At 38.8% G+C, this 23,748-nt stretch overlaps 1 protein-coding gene across 9 annotated transcripts in view; it reads left to right on the forward strand.

Moving 5' to 3' along the window:
• The window catches only part of PRKCD (protein kinase C delta), a 68,135-nt gene that overhangs the window by 28,428 nt on the left and 15,959 nt on the right, over positions 1-23,748 (forward strand). For 4 of the 9 annotated variants that reach the window (XM_040568254.1, XM_040568263.1, XM_040568260.1 and 1 more), the window contains exons 2-4: positions 9,582-9,721; positions 13,320-13,519; positions 16,297-16,357. In XM_040568254.1, the coding sequence (XP_040424188.1) occupies positions 9,607-9,721; positions 13,320-13,519; positions 16,297-16,357 (376 nt within the window). In that variant the 5' untranslated portion in view covers positions 9,582-9,606. Of the gene's footprint in view, positions 1-876; positions 1,221-1,309; positions 1,444-4,266; positions 4,358-8,148; positions 8,362-9,581; positions 9,722-13,319; positions 13,520-16,296; positions 16,358-23,748 lie in introns of those variants that run through there. The other 5 variants (XM_040568255.1, XM_040568256.1, XM_040568262.1 and 2 more) reach the window with 5 other exon arrangements.

Below are 23,748 nucleotides of genomic sequence, written 5' to 3' on the forward strand. Positions count from 1 at the left end.
AAAAAACAAAAACAAACAACAAACAACCCCAGCAATGCCAAATGCACTCAGGAGGGAGGATTGGAACTGTTCCTGCAACTCAATACGCAGTTAATGAGCAAAAATCTTGGCTCCCAAATCTTGTGTCCTTTTGCTTTAAAAGCCCTGGTTAAAACCATGCATCCGTGAACTGAATATGGGTTTCATCTGATGAGGTTATCTGAGCAGCAGATTTCCAGTGTGTATGAATGATGATACAGTTCTCTTGGCTAATGAATATTGTAGCTTTCCAGATACTTGGAGGGTTAGGTCATAGTGCTGGCGGTAATGCAAATTTCTGGCTTGAAGGCTTGTACTTTGCAAGAGGCACTTACGCTGCACAGTCTGCTGGTGTTTTTCAAAAGTCCAAAGTAAAACTGTTCTCTAGTTACAATGTTCAGAAGACTTTTTTGTGGTTTTCTTTTTGTTTGTTTTGTTTCTGTTGAATACACAATTTCTCTTTTTCCATTTTTCACTTCTTTATTTTTCATATAGAGCTATTAACCTGGTACATTTGAAATAAGGCAAAATTCCAATTTCCTTTTTTTCTTAAGCAGTAACCGGCATACTCTCTTTATGATATTTTGCAGTTTGTGTCAAGGGAAGAGATGGGAGATGTATTTTGGGTTGTAAAAGCTTAGCTGAAGTGTTGTCATGTTTTACGTTTGATTTGAAAATGTTGTTGGCACTTTGTATTATTTGGTCTGGGAAATATAGCTTAAATTCCAGGGAATTTATAATCGTGAAGAAAATAAGTTTTGTGTGCATAGTTATATACCAGAAAGAAAACCTAGAATGTTACACTGAATCCTAGATGAAAACATTGAGTGGGAGTGGGGATGGTGCGCAGCTCCTCCCTTAAAGGTTTCTGATGGACCGGACCTACTAATTGACGCTCACTGCATATTTAGTGCTTTGCATAACCTGCTGGCAAGAACGGTCTTAAAGGACCTGAAATGTAATATCTTCAGCCATAATGCCTTCATTACTTGTTAGTGGTATTTTCTCTCTGTGAATACATAATTCCAAGGCTTTTCTCAGAAGTGGGAAAGGAAGAAAATGAGCTCTTCAGAAATCACCGGAGTGAGCCTGCACGAGGAAACTTAACCTTGTGCATGCAGACCGTGAGCTGATAGCTGTCTGAGTGATGGTTATGCCTGAGACGACAAAAAGCGCTGGTACCAAAGCTGAATGCGGAAGAGGTGATTGCTTTATGGTTATGGTGATAGCTAATTAGATCCTGTACAAAATGCTGGATTCTCTTCGGCTACTTTCCTCCAGTTTGCTACGTCTGCAGGCTGCAGGAGTAGCTCTGCTTTCCCAGTGCTTACTGGCTGTCTTGGAAAAGTCTAAGGAAAAGTCTGAGCCTTCTTGCAGAATTGCATGATGCCTTTGGAGAACTCGTATTCACATGATAAACTTGAGGTACAGTTTTGCAATTTACTTGTGCTGACTAAATGCAGGCAAAGTCCTTGAACAGAGTTGAGGAAGTGGGAGCCGAGAGTTGGCTGGGGACATGCAGGAGGCATCCGGGAGTCTGCTTGCTGACAGAGCCAGACCTGGCAGGGAGCTGGGGCTCCAGAGCCTACTAACGAAGGGAAGGAGAGGGGTAGCTTCATCCCTTTCACCTTAATAAGGTTTTGCTATCATATGAAGGGAATTGTGTTACTTAATTGCCAAAAAACACCCAAACTTCAAGTTACTTCCCTTGTCCAAAAAAGCTTCCTGATTAGTCTACCAAGATATGCGCGTATAGAGGCAGCGTTTGCCTCCTACCTAATATCTGGGACATGCTCCTATTTCAGAATGTGATTTGATATTAATGAATTGTTTCCTTGCCTAGAGCTTCAGGAACATCTGACTAGCCAGCCATGTTGTTGCAGTTACTGCTTATCAAGTGGTGTCAGCTCGCGCTATCAGAAGTAACGAACAAAGCCTTTGGGCTTCAGGCAGTGTTTCTGCTCTTGCATCTTTCTAATGTCTGGTATTTGTGCTTCAAGTTAGTGAAGAGGATTCTTTGGCAATCTTGTTTCAGAATTGATTTTGGTAATGGTGAAAAATAGCATGCCTACAGTGCGTTTACTGTGTAGTCCTGTGCCTTCAATGAGGAAGGAGAACTTGGGGGTAAAAAAAAAAAAAAAAAAAGTATTAAACTTACTATTTCTACTATTATAGAAAAAGCAGCTGACAGTACTTCCTCACCCCCAAGTAGTAGTTGTGGAATATCAAAAAAGCCAACTTTGGTGCTCTGAATGTTCCCTTTCCCTTTCCAAAAAAGGGCATTCAGTGTAAAACGCTTTTTTTATCTTGCAGCATATGCTGTGTAACAGCCTGTCCTGCTGTCTGTTTCAGACTCCAAAATTACCTCAATTGCCTGATCTTTTAGTGTAGAACCCAGATTTGTCTTACTCAACTCACTTGAAAAAACCACTTTAAAACAGTCAACTGTTGTTATTGGGCTAATCTTATGTTCTCATATGCTCAAATAAATTGGGCTGCTTGTCTTCCAAAAAAAAAAAAAAAAAAAGGATAAAATCAAGTCTGCACTAGATCTTCCTTGCTTACTAACTGCATTCCCCTCAAGCTTTTCAGGAGTTTGCACTTCCAAGATTTAGAGTTGGCGTGTTCAGTAAAAGGTTTCTAATGCTCATATTGTGAAAAGCTTGTCATAATAAAGATAGGGAAAGCACCAGTAATTTTTTTTTGGCCTTTGGGAATTAGTGGAAGTAGTTTTTTTGGGGAAGTACCAACCACTTATAAAGTAGCCATAAATTCAGGCAGTTTGGGGACTGTTGGACATGCCAAAGAGGTGTGGAAACTCGGAATTATCTGTGCTTCTGGCCAAGCAGGAGAGACCCCAGGAAACATCTCTTGCTATGTGACTTGTCTAGATGGACTTTCCCCGTGCTGTTGCTACACAAATAATGAAACATTTTATTATGTCATGTTTCTAGTCCTGTCCAAACCAGCAAAAGCAGAAGTATTTGAAAGAAAATAATGGGGTGAGGAGGGAAGAAGGAAATGGTAGCTACATTTTTTTTCAAGCTGTATTTATAGGATATTGTGAACCAATCTGCATGCACTATTTGAAAAACAAAGCAGACCCCAAGATTTATGTAACTTTCACTAGAATTCAGTGTACAGGATTATCATTTTGAAATTATGAACCAGAAAATACATATATATATATATTTGTCAGTAAATTTAACAGCAAGTAAATTGAATTGTGTTAAATTTCTCATCAATCTTTTCTCACTTTTCATAGTCCTCTGGTGCAATTATTTCAAAATGTTTTATGAAGATGCATTGTTTTGGAAATATTGCTGCAGAAGTTGTAGGTGGTTAGGCCACTTTAAAGATACTCTTTTCATGCTTGACTTCCCAAAGGTAGCTGCATTTTGTTAAATATTTCCTAATCCATTAGGTGTATTGCTTTTCCTAATCAATTAATTTTGCTTTTATCAGTACAGTCCACCGGTTCTAATTTTAAGGTCTATTTTTATTGTGTTTGTAAAATCTTCTCCATATGATAGTTCATCAAAATAGTTGCTGTGAAGCTTCATGCATCTAATTACTGCTCTTGGTTTCCATAGACAAACGAATCTGTCAAATTAATAACTGAACTAAATAAAACTTTCCATAAGAGAGAGTTGTAACCTGAGTGGCTAAACCTGAATAACAAGTGGCTGAACCCAAATAAGAGCGGGGGTGATGCTGGTGCAGGGGCCGTAGCTTTGGTTGCTTATCCTTTTCCTGCAGGGATGCACATGCAGCGTGTGAGGTCAGCCCTGTGTGTTGGAGACTGCTCTTAAAACCCTCTGTCGATGTTAAGTTTTGAAAGGAGTACCTGCAGATAATGTTTTTTGCAGTCTCTGGCGTCTGTGAGCATTCAGCTTCACGACGTGTAGTGACGCAGCGTCTGCTGTGAGTACATTTCTCCGCCTTTAACTGAATGGCAGCAACGCAACAGTCTGCAGTCCTTAGGGAAGTCCAGCTGATAAAGAGTGCTGCAGTGTATCTTCTTGACAAGGCTGCTAACAGCAAATATAATAAACCTTTTTTAAACTGGCTTCCTTTTTAGACTGACTTCTTCCCACTGAACACCAAATAGAAGCCAGGGCTTGCAACAGAACCTCCTAAAATTCTCTGTAGAATAGTTGCAAGTCTGCAACTTAAGCAGTGATTACCATCATTGTTACTTTGGTCCAGTGATACGTCCTACAGCACCATTACTGTTTCTCCCTTGCAGATGGGATTTTGATCGGCTCAAAGAATACCTGTGAAGGGAGAGGTATTCAAGCACCGTAGCCAGCCTGCTTCCTATGAGTTATTCTTTAATGTAAGCAAAAAGCAGCATAAAAGGGAATGATAAAAACATAAACGTGCACGTTAGTGCTATGCACAGATGAAGGATGTTAATCACGTGTCCAGCATCTCTACTTGCAGCCCTTCCTGTGTTATCGTCCTGACAGTAGCACAAGCACCTTTGTAGGAAGTACACAAAGAGGAGGCAGGTTCTTCACCATGTTTTTGAAAGTGCCGTGGAGGAAAGGAAAGTTGGGCAATAGTTCGTTGCTGTCTTTCTAGAACCTTTTGTCCATTGCCAGAATGGAGGATAGGAAACTCTTGTGTAAAAAATGATGCTTGCTAGTTGGAAATAACTCATATTTTTGCATCTTAAAAGGGGAAAAAAAATGTATTGGTGCATATTTTCGGGGATGACCACCCATCAGTCACTGATTCTGGCTGCTGGTGTTGGTGTTCTCCAAAACATTTTTGTGTCCTCAGAAGTGGTCACAGTGAGGAACTGAGCAGAAAGCAGACATTTTTTGCCATCCAGAGTGTTTTTGTGAGACAGCAGGGAAAAGACATGACTCTGTGCTGCTTTACATCCATTTGCAAAAAGTCAGAACTTGGTTGCTTTTCAGACTACTACAAGGAAATCAGAGAGGAGTTATCTCCTTTGCTTTTCTCTTGGATGTATAGACCTGTACTGGTGATGGAGCAGCCTGTTCTCTCTTTGGGCCTTCGATGTTCTGTTCTTGGCCTCTGTTGGTGTTTCCTTCTCCACTGCTTTGATGTTACTTCCTGCTCCGTGCAGAAGTCACAACTGCCTATTTGTTTCTGGATTGTGTTAGAGGTGACTTGTCCTCACTATTTACAACAAGGAAGAGTTGTAGCAACAAAGGAACTCTGACAAGTAACGCCTTCAGCTGCAGCGTGAGTCCCCAGTTGTCGTTGTGCACTGTTGCAAGGAGAGAAACTGTAGAATTTACTCTTTGTCCCTTGTGTCTTTGTGGAGAAGATTGTTACTGTAATATGAAATTTGTGCTAGCAAATGTGAAAATTATCCTTGGAGTTTTTTGAGATTTAATTTATCCAGAAGATTTCCTTAAAACTAAGCATTACAATCAAGTGAAAACCGAACGTTTGTTCACCCAGCAGATGTTGGCATTGAGGGGAAGGTGTTTCATTTTTTTCAGTATCTCTCCATGCTTACTATAGTCAATGGTAACATGATTGATTTTCTTTTGATATTAAGAACAGTCAAAAGCTTCCAATTCTAAAGCTTCATGGAAGTTACTGTGGATTTTACAGAATCTACTCCAGATGGTGTTGAACACAGCTTTAGCTTGCAATAGGGTGTGTCGGGGATCCTTGAGGAAAGGAATATTGTGCTGGACAGCATCAGAGAGCACACTGAATCAGGGTGGCCGTCTCAGTGTACTGCATACAAAACAATCCTACTAAAGCATTTTTCCCCTATTTTTTTTCTCAGCTTGTAGATAACTTTGAAACTGTTTGATATACTGAACCTGTAGTTTGGAGTTGCAGTACTTTTGGAGTTTGCATCTCAGTTTTTCCACTATTTGGTTTTAATAATATCACACCCTTTAGGGAAAGCAGTTTGGCTTTAATACTTTTAGCAGCAATACAGGTCATATGAGTAGATTGTAAAATCTCCATGTCCTAGCTGGTGTTTTATAGCAGTTCAGTTCTTGACAGATACAGCTCTTAAAACTAGTCAACACTTTTTCAGTCCCTTTGGAAATAGTCAAGGAGACCTGAGAGGTGCGTGTGTCTAAAATGCAGTGAACAAAATGCATGTATTGCTCTGGATGTTTTTGCTTTTCAAATGTGACAAAAGTTTGGATAAGCACATTCTGCAGGGATTTTGAGAAACTTTGTTGAATTAAAGTGAATCTCTGTGTCTGGAGCTTTGCTGCCAAAAACAGTTTTAGTGAGGTATGTTTTTGTTTTTTTTCACAGCAGTACAGCCAGTACATGTCAACTGCAGTATTTTAGGATAGACAGGGATTGGAAAACGTACCTGAGGAGCAAATCCAAGCCCTTCTTTCTCACTTAGACTGTACTGTGATGCAGGGAGCTTATCATATATGGTGAGATTTTACATGAGACCACTGAACATCTTCACTTTTCTGAAAAAAGCAGAATGTATAAGGATAGAGAAACTTGGCAGGAACAGGTAGTTTGTTACGTGAAACTAAGTTGTTGAGATTTTTCTGTTAAATGGAAAGGTAATTTCTAGTTTTCTTCATGGCAACTTTGAACTGAGCTCGTTTTGAACATCATCAGAAATTCCTGGGGTTTGGTGTTTTGTCTTAACTCCTTTAATTGCTTGTGTTTAGTACTGCATTTCTGAGTGAGAATTTGAGATTGCACTGAAGCCAAGTACTGTGAAGCTAAAACAAATAACCATAGTCAAAACTAAAACACAGCTTTTGAGAAGCAGAGTAGAAAATGTGGCCTTCAAAGTAGATTTTGTATTAGGCCACCAGAAATGAGGAAGATTGTGTGATTATATAAAGTCCATGTGCTTTTTCTACCCCTTTCTATTGAATCTGTATATTTGCTGTTGAAGTAAATGTCAAATGACAAGCCTTGTGTTCCGTTTCAGGACTGATGTTAGTTTGAGTCAATTTGAGTGAAATCAGTGCAATTGTTAGTTTAGCTTTGTCGATGCCTTCCAATTTTTTGTTAGTGTCGTTCCAGACTTACTGGAAATTGTGGTTTCTAGCTGGGCTTTTCCTTCCAACCTGAATTATCCTGCAGTCCTGTGATTCTATCAAATAAAATTTCCTGTGGGAGCTGCATGCTGACCTACCCAGCTTGTTTCTACCTATGGCCTAACTGGGTCTTAAAGCTGTTTCCCCAGAGGTAAAAGATTATGAAATCTGGTTTCTTTTGTGTCTGCATTGAGTAGTAACTTTTTGTTATGCAGTATTGGCAAGTCACATAGCTAGTCACTTGAGGGTAGTTCTGAGTGTAGCGAGCATGAGGTCTCTCAAGCAGTTAAAATATGTTCCTCATTAAAGCTCTTGATGAGCATTGTTGCATTTGTCAAAGGGAGGTATCTGATGGTATTTGTTAATTTTTACAGAAACTATTTTCTCTCTTTGTGGGGTCATCTCAATCCCCAATCTCATCAACTGGTGTTCCAAGCTATTTTAACGAGTGGATTAATGTGGAAGGGTTGTTGTTTTACTGAAAGTATGGATATCAGGCTGTGGGAATGTGAATTACAGTGGTGGCTCTTAGTTGCCCAGTGGGAAAAGCAGCAGTGCCAAGTAACCCTAAACCTGCTTTCTAACTTTGTCTTACCCTACCTAGAAGAGAAGGTAGGGAATCAGTCAGTTAATTAAAAACAGCTCAATAAATGTTAGAAAATAGTAAGATTTTTTTTGAGAATGGTTTCCACAAAGGGAGATTCTGCATGATGTGCAGATAATGGTGTTAGGAGCTATATTCTGTTTTGCTCCAAAAAGTGATTTCACAGTCTTATCTAAATGACTGTTCTGGGCCGTAAAAGATACGAGAAGGATGTTAATTGCTTCTCAGGTTAATGTTTTATATATAAATTTAAAAAATAAAAAATACAAGCATATGCAGTATTGCTTGAAGTGCTCTTCCTAGTGCTGGTTAACAATCTACAGATAAAAGGCCATCTCAGCACTCTTTTTTTTTTCTTTTTCCTGTAATCTCTTCCTATTACCTTGTTAACTCTTTTCTCCTAATCCCACCTGTTCATTCTCTGATTGCGCTTAACGTTCCTTGCTAGCAAATGACTCTCTTCTCTTACCTTTTGAATACCTCATTTTTGCTTCACAGAATAAGTATTGACATACGAGCTACAGGGCCTAGCTGTATTGCTGAACATGCTGCAAGCTGTGAACTGAAATCTGCTCTGAGTTCAGGAGCTCTTGAGAATGAGGGAAGACCAGTGAAACACCAGTTGCTGACTTAGAAATTGTAGGATTCTTGCGTCTTGGGTTAAACCAAGTGACACGGTACTGCTGTAGTTTTTCCTACTCCTTTTGTCTGGTATGTGTTCCCACCTTCAAAAAAGGCTATTTTCAAAGTTTGGTGTCTCACAGTTTGAATCAGTAGCTCTGTGATGTGTCCTAGGAGTAGTATAGCATCACCTGAAAGCAACGCATGGAGTTGTGTGTTGTTTTGTGTTTTGGTTTGGTGGTATTCTCTGGAAGGTACATCGCTTTCCTCATTGTGTCTAAGTGGAAAAAAAGTAGCATGAACTCATGATGTACGAACCAATTACTCGGTCTGTTAATGTTGACCAAGTAGTTATATGCAGTGCAATTACTTGATCATGCTTAAGAACATGTTACCCTTACTGTACAGCTAGTAGTGCTTTTTGCTGCAGTGTCCAGAAGTTATGTGTATAGTTCAATAGTTTCTTGGATAATCTTTATAAATATAATTAACAAGGGCATTTTTTTTGTGATTTGATTTGCAATTGAAGCATCTAGGTATTCTGAAGCTTTTTGAGGTTGTGTAGGAACTGAAAAATAAAACCTTATACACCCAAAGGAAAAAAAAAGTGTATATATATAAAAACAGTTTTAAGAGATAAATTTTGCTTGTATTTGTGGCACCTTGCATTATGAGAGAGATTGGGAAAGGGATGTGTGGAACAGACAAAACCATTCTTCCTCACTTTTTGTTTCCCAACCCAGCCCTTGGTCCAGTCATGATGGTTTGGTTTTTTTCTAAACACTTATACAATGTAGCTTTAAGTTCCAACATACTGAATGATACTTAAATATAAACATTCTATGATACAAGTGGCTCAAAAACCTAGTTTTTTATAGTAACAAAACTCCATAATTAAAAATCAAAGGATCATCAATGTGTTAAGAAATGCATGCAGTTTGTCCACTTGAGTTCTAATCTGTCTCTTAGTTTGTGAACTACTTCTTTAATAAGAGTGTCCATGTAACTGTGTCTGTTAATGAGTAGGGTCTCAGCCAATTAAAAACTGAGGAAGGTCTAAGTCAAAGGTATAAATACTACTTATTTTTAACAGGATACAGTTAAAAGTGGGTCTTAAGTTCAGTCTTTGATCAAACGTGATGTTTTTTGTTTCAATACATGCCAGTTTTACTTAAGTTTATGATCTCAAATGCAAATTTAAGACTTGCAGACTTCAGTGGATGCGTTGTGTTGGTTATGATGGCTGAGAACTGTGTATTGCTTTCTCCCGTGTCTCAGACCAAGTCTTTTATTCTATTCTTTCCACATAGGTGTGCATCAGCATTGCTGTGAACAATGGCCCCCTTCTTAAGGATATCTTTCAACTCATTTGAGCTGGGACCTGTGCAGAATCAAGGGGAACAACTACAGCCTTTCTGTGCTATCAAGATGAAGGAGGCATTGACTACAGGTGATGCTTTTCTGAGTATGAATAAACTGTTGAGAAATACTGCAATCCCTCTTAGGCTGTGAGTAGTAACGAGTGCTGCTGTTCCTGTCACACCAAGCACTTCAACACAGGCTTTTCTTTCAGAATGCAAGAAATAACAACGACTGTTGTTTCTACCCCCTACATAAAATTAAGCTTCTTAATTAGAACTTTCTTGTCCTGCAGCAAGAGTGCTCAGCACTTGGTAGTATGAAGTCCAACCTTTCTTGTCTCCCGCTTCACCAACAACACATAACTATTCACAAAACACGTGGTGAAGCAGCTGAAACAGTTGAAATGTCACTTTTGCACAAGTTAAGGTGCATTGCGAGTTTTGTATGATGTAGGTTTGCAAAATAAAGCATTGTTCTCTCCAGTTCTGCAAGAAGCAGACTGCACTCACAAGTGCTCTGCAAGGAAGATAGTTGTGTAGTGGAGTGCCATGAAAAGGGATCTGAGCTGCAACAGGTTGAAGAATACCCTCCTCAAGCATAGAGCAGTACACTGTTTGTATTGACTTAGAGGATGGGTGTATTAATGAGAAACATAATTGGTTACAATAGTAACTGAGGCATTTTGCTTGGAATGACTTGCGCCCAAGGTCTTGTTAGCATCTCCGTATTCATCAGGCCCTAAGTCTTCGAAGACCACTTCTTCACAGAATCTGGTCAAAAGCTTTGTAATAGTTTCAGAGATTTACCTAAAATATGTCACTGTAGCTAAACAGGATGAGAGAAAAGCCTAGGAATTGCTGTACAGGATCAGACGGAGCCTTTTAAATCCTGCCTTATGTCTTTAGGGCTTCACAAAATGCCACAGAATGCAGAAAAGGGGTGAATTTTCTTCTTCCTCACAACATGATTGAGCTATCTCCTTTTTGTTTAGATAAAGGCTCCAAAGCAGCTGTTTCTTTGTGTGTTGGGAGAGCCTCTAAAGAACTGGTGCTCAAAGTGTTGTTCCTGTTGCAATGTATGGAGAGGTGGAAGTGGTCTAAATAAATTCCCTTTAAAATTTTGCAGCTTATGTCTCCTGACAAGTGTAATCATCCCACCATTTCTCTTCTCTGCTTGCATGTATCATTGAAGCACTGAAAAGTGGGGGAGAAGGGTGCTATGAACCTGAGTGGTGACTGACTGGGGAAGGGAGGCGCTCAGGAAAAGAAATTGATGCACCCATTATCAGTTTGACAAGATCTGGAATAATAACTTCAGTTGGATTTGCATGCTGAAGCATGATTGAGGAAAAGCTTATCATATAAGAAGAAAATAATTTGCCTAATGATTAGGCATTAAGCCAATTTGCAAACATGTCAAGTATTTTGAAGCCACTAGTGTTAGCAGAGAAATAAAGGATGCCTGGATTCAGAAGGGGTAGGAAAAGTCTTTTTAAAGGCTGTTCTTTTCTGAGACTGAAGTGTTCATTTTCAGTCAGATGTTGTGATCCATGACAAGTCTTGATTGGTATGATTTTAATTACAAAAGCAGCATGGTCAGGCTGGAAATTGTTGCCAGTAATTCAGGCAACTTCTTTTAGCTCTATGTGAGGTAAGAACATGTATAGTAACTGCTCAAAACAGATCTTAATTGGGATATGAGAATAGGGAGACTTCTGTGGATGGACTGAAATAGTTCTCGCCTCTAAAAATCCAACAAAAAGTATTAGCGACATGTCTGTAAACTGCTGCTGCTTCTGCAAACTGTGAATTACTGTCAAAGGTTCTGCAAATAGCTGCAATTTTTCATGTTCCCAAGGATGATGGCTGAAGTGTGCCTTTATGATGAGAGGGTATAGCTTTAGCAATCCAAAAAATAGGCTCATGTAAAACCCTTGTTGTGCAGTCAGCCCGCCCTTAATTCCCCCTTGCCTTTATTGGCCATTTTAATAATCTCTAAATGATGTTCTCTTTGAATTTTCTCTATATATTTTCACCATAATATTTACAAATTATTCCATAGCTATGAATACCAAGTACAAGGCTCTGGAAGTAGGTTTGGATCACTAAGAATTTGGTTTTTTTTTGTGTTTGTTTTTTTTTGTTTTCTGTCTGCAAAGTTCCCCAATTTCCAGATAAAAGCTTTTGACTGAGTAGAGGAGGAATGGTCAAGTTTTCTGTGAAATGGTGGAGGTCCTCAGGTGGCTGTTTGTGAGCATTTTAGAATGCCTTTTGGCAAGCAGAGTTGGGTGTGCTTGCGAAAGTTGTAATTTGTAATGCTGTTGTTGGCAGGCATTCCCTAATAAAGAAGTAAAAGGATGCTACTTGTTACTCTCATTTGGATAGCGCAGCGCAATCGAGCAAAGGGTATTGAGCAAGTTATTACTGAATGAATGCAGACTTTGCCTTGAGTTTCCAGGAAGTGGTGGTTTTTTCGTGTTTTTTTTTTTTTTTTTTTTTTTTCATAAGATGCATCTAATTCTTCCCTCATTGAAGTGAATGAAAATTTGATTGCATTTTAGGAGGCATATCACACTGCAGCTTGTTGAAGAAGGGTCAAGCTATTTAATCTGCTTTGTTACTGCCTTGATATCATAAGAACAGGTTACACACTTACGAAGAAAAAAATGGATCATTCAGAGCTGGAGAGGAATTTAGAAAGCACTTTCATTGCAGCAAATAATCTTGATAAGTAGCAGAAACTGTACAGAATGTACAAAATGATATTCAGCTACCTGCGTACAAATGGGGAGTAATAGGCTCGGGAGCAAATCAGAGCAACACTGAGGAGGTGGCATCGTGTACCAGAGTCAGAGTGAAAAACTGGATGTGGTTGCTTGGGAGGCTGTATCATTTTGGGTGTGTTGATGGGACTACTGAGAGACTCGGGTCAAGAAATAGGCTGAATCTTGTTATAGATAGGGACAGAAAACAGCTGATTGGTGCACTAAGGTAAAGACAGGAAGAAATTACGTTGACTGGTAGCAAGAGTGATAGAAATTGTATATTAGAAAAATCATAATCTAGCTAATAAGAATAGTGTGGCATTATAAGACTTGAAGGAAAGAGTCTGTAGAGATGTTCTTACGGGAAACTAGGTAAATGTTAGATGGAAAAAAAAGATTTATTTTGAGGTTCTTTCAGTCTTTTCCTTATTCTTTAGGTATGCAGGGTCTGGTCTGCATGTGCTAGAGAAGACTGATAAAGCCTTGTAATACCATTTAAAAAGTGGCAAACATGGCAGAGAGAGTGCAATGTCAATGAAGTGACTTGCTTATGAATAGAAGTGAAATGTTGGGATAACTTGGGTGTGGATTAATGAAATGTGAAGCTTTTCATCTCTCAGCCACTAGTATCAATTTAAACTGAAGTCAACCTAAGATCTGTCTTAATTTATCTTCTAGCGGTAGGTATTCAGTATGATCAGATGGCCCATGATGGAGATTGATGCCAAAAAGCAGACATGCAAATATTCCCTGTCAAGATGCAAATAACTAAACCCGCTTCTGAATTCCATAATGGGATTTGTCCCTCCTGGTCTCTTGGGCTGCACATTAACACCTTCACTGCCTTTGCATGCCCTGTTTGTCAGGGTGAACTTTGCCTTTTGATTTTACAATTTTCTCTTATTTTGTGTGTGGCTTTCAGAGAGAGGAAAAACTTTGGTTCAGAAGAAACCCACTATGTATCCAGAATGGAAATCAACTTTTGATGCCCACATTTATGAAGGACGTGTGATTCAGATCGTTCTCATGAAAGCAGCAGAAGAGCCATTATCTGAAGTGACTGTAGGTGTGTCAGTCCTGGCAGAGCGGTGCAAGAAAGGCAACGGCAAAGCAGAGTTCTGGGTAAGGGAAAAGTTTAATTTCTTAAACCTGCCGACCTGGTTATGCTTCTTTCAAACTGAACAGAGACCTTATGCCTGTGAGTGTTCAATCTCTTTAGCATGTGTGGCAGGAGTTTGTAAGACAATTAATTTAGCAATGTACAATCAAAGTTCAAGAAACTGACAATAAAATCAACGGCTTTGGTATTTGAAATACTGATGTAAGTCACACTGAGAGCCTATTTCAAAAAGCTTAACAGTCATTGCAGCAATTAGCAAATGTTTAAATTGGATCTGATCATTGTGATTCATCCAAATGTGAAGAAAAGTGAAGCTGATTTCAAGGCATTTCAGTTTAGAATTCCTATTTTACAAATTTATTTTTACAGAAAATTTTACTTGGGTTAATGCTGCTGAAATGGGCATTTTTTAATGCCCACTCTGTTTTAATCGTATCTTATCTGTCAAAGTACATAAACCCAAAGAACAACTGCTAAATAATTGTGTGTGAATGTCTTTCAATTACTACCATAAACATTAAATAAAAAGGAAGTTAAGAACATAAAATATTTTCTATTTTATATCGAGAGGAGTAAGTGACAGGAAGGATCAAAACCCTGAACCAAGAAATCTGAAACATTAAACATAAAATTTCATTCATTCAGTTGATGTGTTGCAATGATTTCTCAATGAATTAAGGTTTTAATGATATGTCTTTTATAAAATCCTTAAATATACTTAAAATCCTTAAAATATACTTTAAATCCTTAAACATGTTAAATAAACACAATTTTGTGTTGAAGTTGTTCAGACCCTTGTGAGAGCATTGTGGAAGTGTGATGAGGCATTAATGTCCCACAGAATTGTATCAAATTTTGAAGCAACTCTAATTAGTGGCCTGAATAGATAACATTTCTCAAAATGCAGAAAGAAGACTCAGAGAGGAATATCTGGATATCCCATGATTTGGGTGAGAGCTGTCTAGCTGGGTGGTTAGGTGCTATAGTATTGCCCAACATCCAGTTGTACGTAAAGTTGTACTCCAGACACTTTGCACAAAAAGTACATGTATTTGGTACTACAGGAACTGACAAACTCTGTATTTGGAGTATGGGTAATGCAAAGGTAATATTTGCTAAATACAAGCAGGTGTCCTTAAAATCTCATGTGTAGTCTCATATTCAAAGCCTGGACTGGAGTGTTGCTGAATTTGCCCAGAACACTTCAGGAGACCTTTTTGTTGGTCGAGCTAAAGCAGGATGAGCAGGTAGCAACAGGTAGACAACTTGATGAGTCATCTTGCTCATACAATTGACAATGCTGGTCCCCACTTGGAAGGGGATGGATATACGAATGGTATCTCTTCCTGAATGCTAGGTAGGAGTTTCAGAGGGAGAGAGGGAGTACCCAGTTATTGCTTCACATAGTATGGAAATACTTCTTTAAAAACAAAACAAACAAACAAAAAAGACCTATTCTCTTTCAAGTCCGTTTTTGCTGTAAGTAGCAAGATTTTGCTCCGAGTACGTGCAAGTCTTATCTCAGCAAGCAGATCCTGGGGGGTGGGGTGGGGAGACGACAACTTAAAGGGACGTTTAATATTGAAGGTGCTTACAGATTTTGCTGGGTCAGTAATATCTCACTACTTCGTGTTCAACTGTTACATTCTGAAACTACAAGTTTTTTCCCACCTTAACTTGAATTCTGGGATGAGCAATTATTCAGAGGAATGGTTAAAACTAAAAGTGATCAGTTTTAGTCTAGTCAGTTCAGTGTTTTGAAATCCTCTGCGTATTACCCACAGGGCAGGTACCATATAGTCACCGTCAGCATTAAACTTCCTCCTAAACAAGCTCAGTCATGGCTTGGACCTACCATCATGCCCAGAAGAGATATCAGTTCACTTTTCATAGCCTGTAAGGTTGGTTTTGTGTACAGAGAGAAAGTCAGTAGTAGCTGTAACTGAAGTCTTTGCTTTCTGTAAACTTTGTTAGGCAAATGTTTCTGAGTGTCAGACAGTGCCTTAAAATGAAATAAATAAATAGCCTAGGCAGTATCCCACTAGGGCAGTAAGATTTATGGAGATATATCTATTTTAATTTTTCTTGTTTTTTCCAAGTTGCATTCACCAATTTGTTATTAACCCAGTGGTACTTTGCTCTTTGCTAAAGTGAAGACTGAATCAGAGTCTTTCAAGCTTAATAACTTCCTACTTTGTAGGAAGGCAGCAGGTTAAGCATTAGTGGTTGCTCTCTGAGCCCAGGAACTGGCTTAAAAGGCATTTCTTTTTGCTGTAGGGAGCTTTGTAATGATGCTGGTCTGTAGGACATTCCAGAGAAACCATGTGTGATAGTCTAGTGGGAAAACAAAATAAATTTTGATACCACCACTATTTTTATGATGATAGGCAATGGTATTTGGTATGTCTGTGGTTTGTGCTGTCAATAAACACACACGGCATTGTATAGACTTTAAAAACTAAGTTCCTGTGCAAATTGAATTTATGAAAAGTAAAAATAGGTGCTGACAAACGTCTTTGCAGAAAAGGGAAAGGAACATGCAAAAACAATGTGAACTTGGACTGCAATGAACTTTTGGGTAGACATCAAAGCAATGCAGCATACTAGCAAAAACAATAGAATAAAAGCACCTGGTTCAGCTGCAGCAGTGAGATATAGAAGAGGATTGTAATCCAATAGTTACTGAATATTACACTTTGATTCCCTAGAAAGAGCTGTGTAAATTCCTGAGAGTTTCAGTCAGCCACATGCTTCACTGTTGGTATCTTTCTTTTCACAGCTTGATCTACAACCTCAGGGAAAGGTGCTGATGGCTGTGCAGTATTTTTTAGAAGATGCAGGTAATGTCAAATTTGTTTTCAGTTGCTTTTGTAAAACATGGAGTGTCGCTTACAAAAAAACCATCTGTTGTGCTGGGTAGAATTTTCTAATTTTGTTAATTTGGTTTGTAGGGTTTTTGTTTTGTGGAGTCATAGGGGCTGCATTTTTTAATTTCTAAATGTCTTCATACTCTGTATTCCTGTTGCGTTCAGCCATTTTAGGGTTGTTAGTATGTCTGTCCTCGTGTTTTGATGTAATAGAAAAGTATAATAAGACCCTAAATAGGCATAAATAAGTTAATTTTCTTGTTCTGATTTATGTGGTAAACTTTTGTGGATTGGGGAAATAGGTCTGAGTTTCCTGAGATTCAGTTGTGCTATTTGTTAATCGTGGAAACCAATTGTAGCAATGAGTGAATGGTTAAATGTTAAAATGCAAATCTAGTCAATGTTCTGCCATATCAGTTTAAAAAGTGAACAAGCTGTACGTGATAGAAAGCTACACACGCTGTTTGGAAAAGAAACTATGAGGTAAGAGGAGATGGTTAATTATGAGAGGGAAAGCTTTAGGTACACTAACAAAAACAAATATTTTAGCAGAGATTTGTGTAATTTTCCTAAAGGAAATGATGTAAACCTCACAACTTGCTTAACTAGTGTTTAAAACTTTCCTATGCTAGAAATGACAAAACCATTATTTCTTGGGAATTAAACTGGTCTGACATTTTAGCTTATCAGTCTTACATGGTTTTATACTGTGTTTGTAAATCATAAGTAGAAAGAGTAAGCAGTAAGTCTAAAGGCATTGTTTGTGGGTTTTGTTGGTGGTGGGTTTTTTGTTTTCTGTTTTTATTTTTTTTTCCATATATATATATATACAGGGAACATAGTTCTACTCTCATAGAACAGCAAATTGTGGAGGTTTTTTGTACCATATGTGCAATCTGTGTAAAAGCTACTGGAAAAGCTGCTAAAGATAGAATGTGATATGCAGTAAATGACATTTCAGAGCTGACATTTTAGCTTTGCAATGGCAAAAAAAAAAAAAAAAAAAAGACAGCCATTACTTTGGTCTCCTTTATGAAAAGTTAACTCTTTAAAGCTAAGTGGAGTGAATCTGAAGAGCCCATAAGTAAAAGTAAGTCTCCTAAAGCTTAGAAGCTCTCTGATTATGCACCAGTAGTATTCTGGCTTGTATTCAAACTGTTATGAACCATGATGTTAGAAAACTTTCATCTTGGACTTCATCATGGATTTCCCATGCACGGCACTATGCATGCACTGAGGATTTCTCGGTTTAGTAAGACATACAGAAATTGACTTGTCCAGGAAGCTTAAATGTTTCTCAACCGAAAGTGCACAAAAACAACTTCATTTTTTTTCGGTTGCTCATTTAATAAATCTGAAGCTTATTTCCTTTTTTCCATACAGATATAAAAAACAGTAGAGGCAGAGTAAGTGAAAACCTTCTGTAATTTGCCATCAGATGCTAGGAAGAATAGCTAATTTGTGCTATAATAATAAAATAATTGTACTTAGTTATTTGTCAGAATAAATTTAAAATAGATACAATGCTCTTTAAAATGCTTGTCATTGCCTTTATTATTAGGCATTGCAGATGGCAGTGGATGAAGTGTAAATGCTGAACAGATCTGTAAAACATCCAATCATACTTTAATTGGCAAGTTGAAATTCATGTGCTAATGTTCCTGTTCGATCTTCTACTTTGCAAGAACTTCCTATTTACCTTCCATTTTACAGGCAGTTACTGACCACTAACTTTTTCATAACCAAACCATTGAGGCAGTGGAGACTCCTTTTCAAGATATAGCTATACAACTACATTTTGTGGAGGAAAGCCGTTCAACCTGACACTTGGAATGCTCGCATCAAACATCAGTACGCTGTAACACACTAACAGTCCTCAAAATCACAGACTTCCCTTGTGTCACTATATACTTGCTAAATTGGAAAACATTGCAGTGATTTTGGCTCATCGTTGCACTGCTTTAAATGTTTTCTGTAGTTAAATTAGCTGTTACCAGTACTAGAGCGGAGAAGTTTGTTAGTGCATTACAAGGATGTTTGTGTTAACTTCCATTCTTCACATTGCTAAAACCCTTAGTTAATAGTTGAAAGCTCAGAGACTGTTCACATTCCTTCCTATGTACATACCATTTGGTTTTCTCTCTGACGTGCCTTTCCATACAGAACTGGATGGTAGAGTGTCTAAAATACTAAAAAAGGCTTGTTCTGAAAGTGGTATTTCAGTTGTTCCCTAGTGAAGGTATTGCTACCAGCAGTGTCTTTGAGTTACAGGTGGTAGCTTTCCTTTGAAAAACTCCAAGCACTTTGAAAAAGTGACTAATTCTTTCTTTGGCTTGCTTTGCAGATGAAAGCTTTTGATTTCCAACCCTTCCTTCTAAGTAGAACACATTCTGCCACCTTTAGAGAAAACTGCTTTTCTTTGCTTCAGTAGTAGGCAGTAGTGTTGAGAAGTAAGCATGTTACTGCTCCATTACCAGATTTACCGTTACAGAATAATTTTCTTCGAATTAGCTGGTACTGAGGTCTGCTCCATGGTGGGCTACACTGAGACATTTCATTTCTATGTTCCCTTTGCCTACTGGAGCCTGGTCAGCTACTTTAGAGGCACATATGAAAAGTTTTCCCAGTTTTAGATGCATTTTTCTTTCTGGACTCTGTAAAACAGGGACTGCTGAGCCCCCTGACTAAGAGCTGTTGAAGAATTTATTTTGCCTCCTGTCCTGTGGTCTGAAAATAAGTTTGTGCTGGAAATCAAAGCTTGTCTTCTGATGTGTGAAATACGAGAACAGGATGTTGACCCCCACTTTCATTTCAGAATACTGTTTTCTTTCTGCCCCTTGTTCTCTTGCTGTAGCATTGAAAATAGCTTATAATTCTGTAAGGCAGCTTTAGCTTTAATAGGTGGAAGTTGCAGTGTGTTTAATGCTTTGCTTGATCGTTGTTTATTTAAATGTAGTTAATGACCTTACCGAGTAAGAAAACCCAGGATCACCGAGGTGGCTTACTGTACTACCAAGTGTCTCTCTCTGTGTTAGCAGCCTCAGAGGTTTTGGAAATATGCTTTTTTGTCTTGTTTTTGAATTCTGAATTACTGTTTTCCTGGCTTCAGCTTCCTGGAGAAAGGGTTAGTGAATTATTTCCTTCAAATGCTATCAGGTGGATCAGATTTGCATGGGAACCTTTGATACCTGAAGTGTCCGACTTCTGGGAGATGAATATGAACCGGAGAGCTGCAAATATTTTGAATATGTTTTTCTTTGTGTCTGTTGTGATGAGTGATGGGCGAGTGTGAGATCTGAGAATTTTTCTGAGATATTTGAAAAATAATGCACAGATTCTCTGATAGCACGGTCTGCATATCGTATGGGTCTAGATTCAGATATAAAGCAGGTTTCTGTGTGGGTGAGGCATGTTGGGGAAGAGTTGTCATGTTATCGATAAGACATTATGAGGGCTAAAAAGCCAGAAGTGATCCCTCATAGATGGAAGTGGAGAAGTTGATACGATTTAATCATTTGACTGAGAAAACACTATTTCTAAAACATGGTAGATGTGATAGCTATTCAGCGGCACCTTGCATCTGCTTAATCTGCATCTAGAAGTGTGATTGCACAAATTTAATAAAAATGTCTTCTGGCTTAATTTTTTCTTTTCAAGGAAATAAAACATTCAAAGATAAAGTAATTTAATAAATGCAAAGTTGGTGGTGTATTTGGTTGGGAAGGTAGGTAATGTGTTGTGTAGAGCTGAGGAAATTATATAATATCTGTGTTCATAAGAAATTTGACTTAGATGCTGTTTTTTTTTTTTTAAGGCTGTTTTTTCTGTACCTTTTGTAATTTAAAAAGGGAAAAAAGAAAAAAAGGTGTCTTCCAGTTAATTCCCTGTTTTACCACAAGAAATGAGATATATCTCAGGTATCTGTGTATATATATCACAGATATATTCTCAGGTATCAGAACTGTTAACTAAAACACTTGAAATTAAAGCAAAAAAAAAAAAAAGGAAAAGAAAAAAAAACACCACAGTCTGTACAACTGTGCTCAGACTGTGCTAGTGCAACAACTCTGCAGATGGTGTGAGCGCTACAAAGACTGCAGCCTGGACCCAGGATCTTCTTCTCCTGGATTGAAACGCGAGCCTTATTCAAAGTCTGTTTTGTTTTAGCTCTTTTCTGAAAGACCGCTGGCTTCATTCATGCCCATGCCACAGTAGTTCGGTGTGGTGACGTGCTAAAGGCAGCTGCAGAGCAGTGCACCTCAGCACTTTCCTAAGCACTGGTCAAAGCGGCGCGGGCCCAGCGCGTGTCCGTGGGTGTCCTGGTCTGCACGCAGAGGAGAGCCCAGCACATGTCTTAGTGCAGCAGAAATGCCCCAACTCTTACATGTATTGTGTATGCCTTCGTAACGGGTGCAACAAAGGATTCATAACAGTGGTTTTGAGACCACGTTAAAACTTCCAGTGTTAGTTCCTGGGTTGGGAGAGGTAACGTGAAATTTTGTGCCAGCTTTGAGAGCAAATGGCTTATGCAGGATCAGGCTGTTGGTATTGCTCCTTCCGTGTCAGCAGCATAAAATCCACAGGTATTGAGAATGGGGAAGATGGCTTAAAAAGAGAGAAATACACAGCAATACTAATAGCTTGTGTATAATAATGAAACGTGAAGATTTCCCAATCCAAAATGATTTAGCAAAGCAAATTCACGTCACAGAAACCTAGAGTTTTGGGAAACTTGTACTTCTGTAAATGTTTTTCTGTACAGATCTGTAAAGCAGTCCTTTCCTCGACCAGGTTAAAGAGCAGTTCTCTTCTGAGATAGTTCATACCAGGAAGGTTTCCCTTATGAGAAATAAGCTTTTCTTTTTAATGATTGCTCTGTGAGATTAATATTTTCCTTGACCTGAAGGACACGCTTAACTTTCAAACTAAGCCAAGTGCAAGGCAGTAGACCTGCAGAAAAAGACATTGAACAGAAACGTCAGTAAGGTTTATAATTTATGGTAAAGTTTCTGGCAAATCTCTTTCAACTCGATCAGCCATTTAGCTCAGGAAATGTTTTGCCCATCCACGTTTGAAGCAAAGTCCCAGTTCTCAGTTTCTGACAGTAGCACTGTTATCTTTTCTCTGTTCAGCTGATAAACAAAACCACAAAACGAGCAAGTTAAAATGAAAAATGAACTCTGAAGATGGTAAATATTTTTCTATTCCTTCTTTTTAAAACTCTAGTAGGGTTATTCTGGAGGTTGTTTTCTTTTGTCCTTGAACTTCAGAGGTTGAACTGAGACAACTTGACATCTCGCCTTGAGGTTTATTACAGTTTGGCTGAGTCCTAGCGATGTTGTTTTAGGTAGCTCAGTAAATGCTTCCCAGACTTCGCTTCGCATGTTACGTTACTGGCTGAAAGGACTGCAAAATAGTCTAAAGGGCTGGCGCTACAGTTGTGTATACAGGGGTACGGTTATAGCACTTCTGGAGAACTGCAGCATTAGTTCACAGGCGTGCTTAATGATTTCTTAATGAATATGCGTCCCAAAGGAGTGTCGGGTCCTTTTGTCAGATCAGCTGCAAGTTCTGAGGAGGATCCTTGAAATATATGAACAGCGTGTCAGTGATAAATATTAACCATAGTTCTCAACAGAGGAAATAGATGATGTTTAATGGTGTGTACTGGGTTCAAAATGATTAATTTTGGGTCCAGGCTGCTGCTGCTACAGAGGTCACCAGGATTTTAGTTGCTGATTCAGCTGTTTTGTCCGAGACTGTTTCTGACTGTGTGCCGGCCCAGCACAACCGTTTTGTCTGTGTGAGTCCTGGTTGGAGGGGAGCAAAGGCTGTCCCTCTGCGTTTCTTCCTCTCTCTCTCACCATCTACACCCTGCTGTTGGAAAATTCACTTCCTTGCAATTGTCAATTCTCTCTGTATCTCTAAAATAAAGCCTCTGTTCCCTAGCTGAGTCCGTTCTTGGCTGAACTTCTGAAAAATTTCTGGAGCAGTGCACATTAAATGGTAACTTGCTAAACATACTCGTAGCAAATAGAAATGAACTATACTATCGTTTCAGAGCCATCTTGGGTTCAAATACACATGACCTGCAGCTGCTGTCCAAACCTCTCAGTTTCTTCAGAAGCGTACAAAAATGTTTTCAGCTATGCTTTGATATATTGGTTGATTTTGGCAAAGGTATTTAATAACGCAGCTGCTTGTGAAGACTGTGTGTTCTCACATGCAGATTTTGAAGTTTTGCTGTGCTCAAGGATTTTTCACGGTCAAAATATGCTTAAGGAAAACATTTATTTTCCCACTTTTTTTCTTTGCACAAAGAAAGTAAGAGATGCAGCCTAGTTTATTAATTATCCTTTAAAAATGGATGTCAGTCTAATAGATTTCTACTAAGTTCAATATCAGTTTTCAAGATGGGATAGAAACGCCATGTTTCCCGTATGGTTTCTCGTACCCTGATCGGAAGTGTTGTCTGGGAACTTTGCACGCAATATCAGCAATGCTAAATTGCTGTATTATCAACACAAGGTGAAGCTTTATCCTGTTGACCTGGTGAATCCTGTTTGTTTCTCGTTCAGCACTTCGATTTCAGATGTTGGGAAGATTTTTGTCCCTAATCTGTTCCATCACAGGGTATCTTAGAATACACGTGAAAAAACAACACACCTTCCTCTGCTTTGTTGCTGTTGCTGATGGAATCCCCCTTCTGAAGACATCCTTTCCATGGAGCAGACAATATGAAGTTCTACCGGCTCTCGACATCATTTTCCTTGCGCACCAGTTTTAGCGTGTGGTTTTCCTGAAGCATTTGAGGGACAGTGGGTGAGGCCTGTGTATTTGCTCAGCAGGGTTTAGCAGAAAGATAGTGCTGTTGGCAGACATCGACAAACTGAAGTACAGCAGTTGATGGGAGTTTTTGCTGGGTGAACTCAGTAGCCTGTTTGAACAGCAGAAATGAATCCTGTTCCTGAAGGGGAAGTGGTGTACGTAGTGTCAGAGTGTCATTATGCACCTTGTGAACTTTTCAGGGCAAGACAGGGTGGGGTTTTCTTTGAACCAGATGGTCAGTTTCTCAGAAAAGAACATTAATACCTGGTGGTAAAACCCTCTATTGATCTTCCTTTGCAGTAAAATGCTCAGTCTTTCCTTAATCCCTGAACTGACTTTGCCCTTTCTTTTCTAAGACGGCAAATGCTGCTGCAGGCTGATGAATTAGCTCAGGAGACTCAAAATGGTATCAAATGATAGATTGTGCTCCAGGTTCAGCAGTCTGTTGGAATAGCAACAGTGGCAGCCAGCTGATAAAATGATGAAGAACAAGCACAGCTAGCAACAAGAAAAACAGGGCTCCTGAGTAACTTTGC

This window comes from Cygnus olor, chromosome 10 (genome assembly GCF_009769625.2).
Source record: "Cygnus olor isolate bCygOlo1 chromosome 10, bCygOlo1.pri.v2, whole genome shotgun sequence".
NCBI lineage: Eukaryota > Metazoa > Chordata > Aves > Anseriformes > Anatidae > Cygnus > Cygnus olor.